This window comes from Lepisosteus oculatus, chromosome 27 (genome assembly GCF_040954835.1).
Source record: "Lepisosteus oculatus isolate fLepOcu1 chromosome 27, fLepOcu1.hap2, whole genome shotgun sequence".
In the NCBI taxonomy this organism is placed as follows: domain Eukaryota; kingdom Metazoa; phylum Chordata; class Actinopteri; order Semionotiformes; family Lepisosteidae; genus Lepisosteus; species Lepisosteus oculatus.
In genome coordinates this window covers 1,880,417-1,882,614 of record NC_090722.1, presented here as the reverse complement: position 1 = coordinate 1,882,614, position 2,198 = coordinate 1,880,417, and the positions used below count along the sequence as shown (strand labels likewise).

The following is a 2,198-nucleotide window of genomic DNA, read 5'->3' as shown; positions in this document are numbered from 1 at the left end:
AGTCCATCACCAGAAACCGGATGTGTCAGCCGGTCGAGGAAGGGGGTCGAGATGTCCCACATTTCCCCCTGAAACTCGACTGCATCTTCTTCTGCAACCTCTGTCGGGCGCTGCGGGAGCCCATCAGCCACAAGTACCAGTACTTTGTCAGGCTGTGGCTCTCCATCCCGATGAGGCACTTGGTCCAGTGGTCAAACACTGGGCCCAAGGCAGAGAGGCAACCGGAGTTCTACACCCACGCTGTCAAGTGGAGCAGGAGGTACGAGGCCACGAGACAGCCAGAGCTCTGCACCAACCACAGAGCTCTGTACAAAGAGGTGAGGGGGCACCTGGTCGCCAACGAAAGGCTGCGAGTTCCCAGACAAGTCTGGGAAAGAACGCAGCCGAAAGAACTGGCCAACGAACTGAAGGACCTCAACTGGATGGCCGTTCACAAGAGACTGGCTACCAGAGAGGTCCTCTACAGACTCGATTTCCAGGAATCCGCATTGCCCCCGGGACGCGTGTTTCGTCGAGGAGACTCAGGAGCACGTTTTCTGGAGCTGCCCCTTCGCCAAGGCGGTGTGGGGCAGAATGGACAACATAATGCAACTCCTGGAAACGAATGCGGTGCTCAGCTACCAGTACATTCTGCTGGGGCTGGCACCTACCGGACTGGACAGGGGGACGCAGTTCCTGATGTGGCTGCTGCTGTCCCTCACAAAGAAAGGCCTGTGGGACGTGAGGAACAATCTCATCCGGCACAACAACAAGTGGGGAGCGAGGGAGCTGGAAGAGAGGATCCTGGCGGACCTCAGGAGGAGGATGAAGCGCGACGTTGCTAAATGGGGTTTCCCCACGGCAAAGGAGCGCTGGAAAGGCCTATGGACCCTGTACAGGGATTAATGGGTTACAGCAAGCGGTAGGGTTTGGAGGGACACTCATAATAGCGCAAATCCGCCCACCCTTGCATGGATTGATAACGGACAATCACCGCCGTTCCGCCGTTGTTTGAATTTGAGGAGTGTTACTGTGTGAGATGTTTTTTTTTTTTTTCAGAATAAAGTAAATTTTATCTGTTAAAAAAAAAAATCTGTGGCTGAAGCCCTGCAGTGTCGGGCTGTGCCTGGCAGTCTGAAGCAGATAGATGCTGGTGCTGGAAGGGTGTGTGGAGTCGACAATGCAGACAACCTGGTCAGCTACCAGGGCAACAGCTGGGTCTCTCTGGCCATGAAGGGGAAACATGTGAGTGTGGGGCCAGCAGGGCTCTGGAGTGTGAGTGTCGCCAGCCTTGTGTTCAAGTGGCTTCGGGGAAAGTGGATCCAAGTACAGCCAGGTGAGGCTGCAGCTGATCTATATGGGTTAGAAATGATGGCTTTCAAGTTCATCCATGGTTAGTGGCTGCTTTCAGCCAGAACATCTTTAATTCCTAAAGTGTTCATGACTTCATACTGAGGAATGAGCACTGCACTGCCCCCTGCTGAGAACAGCTGTATTTCTTGCTCTCCTCTGCAGGCTCCCTCATCCAGATTGATGCTGGTGGAGACAAGTTCGTGGTTGGTGTCAATGCTGCCAATTCCATCTTCTGCCTGAACAGAGGACCTGTGCTGCAGTATGCTGGCCAGGGCAACATCCCCTGGATTCCTGTTGTGGGCTCCCTCAAGTACTATTCCTGTGGGCCTTTTGGCTGCTGGGGAGTGAACAGGCTGGACCAGATCTTCGTCAAGCTGGATGTGAGTGGGGATTCCTGCAGAGGCTCTGACAGGTGGTACCCCATTCAGGGCTCCCTGTCCCTGGTGGAGGTGGGCTCAGATGGCAGTGTGTATGGGGTGAACAGGAATGGAGTGGTCTTCAAGAGGTGAGCTGGGGGAGGGTTTAATGCACATGGTTGCATGAATGACTGTCCTAATTCTAGGCTGCTCTAACCCTGTGCCTTTTCCTGCAGGCTTGGTGTTGATGCCTGTAACCCCTTTGGCAGGAGCTGGTGGGCTCTAAGGGCAGCTGGTGTGGCCAGGCATGTGTCCTATGACCGAGGAATCCTCTGGGTTGTGTGCAAAGATGGCCGAGTCCAGAGGTGCCAGGTCTGAGCAGCCTGTGTGGTCTGGTCCTGAGTGGAAAGTGACAGGCATGACTGGGCTGCATGAAGGGTTCTGAGTTGAATGAGGCACTAATGCCCGTCTTGGGTTTTCTCTGTGCTGCAATAAAAATGCCTGAAAGAC

General features: G+C 54.4%; 1 protein-coding gene across 1 annotated transcript; it reads left to right on the top strand.

The window, feature by feature from the left end:
- The first annotated feature begins 1,076 nt into the window (after positions 1-1,076).
- Positions 1,077-2,198, top strand: LOC138225292 (fish-egg lectin-like). Its single transcript, XM_069185056.1, has 3 exons — positions 1,077-1,315; positions 1,495-1,837; positions 1,925-2,198. The coding sequence occupies exons 1-3, from the start codon at positions 1,210-1,212 to the stop codon at positions 2,064-2,066; spliced, it is 591 nt and encodes a 196-aa protein (XP_069041157.1). The 5' UTR covers positions 1,077-1,209; the 3' UTR covers positions 2,067-2,198.

Coding starts and splice junctions, on each gene's coding strand:
- LOC138225292 (XM_069185056.1), top strand. CDS start 1,210: ATGAAGGGGAAACATGTGAGTGTGGGGCCAGCAGGGCTCTGGAGTGTG. Junction 1,316..1,494: donor GTGGATCCAAGTACAGCCAG/GTGAGGCTGCAG, acceptor TCTCCTCTGCAG/GCTCCCTCATCCAGATTGAT. Junction 1,838..1,924: donor AATGGAGTGGTCTTCAAGAG/GTGAGCTGGGGG, acceptor CTTTTCCTGCAG/GCTTGGTGTTGATGCCTGTA.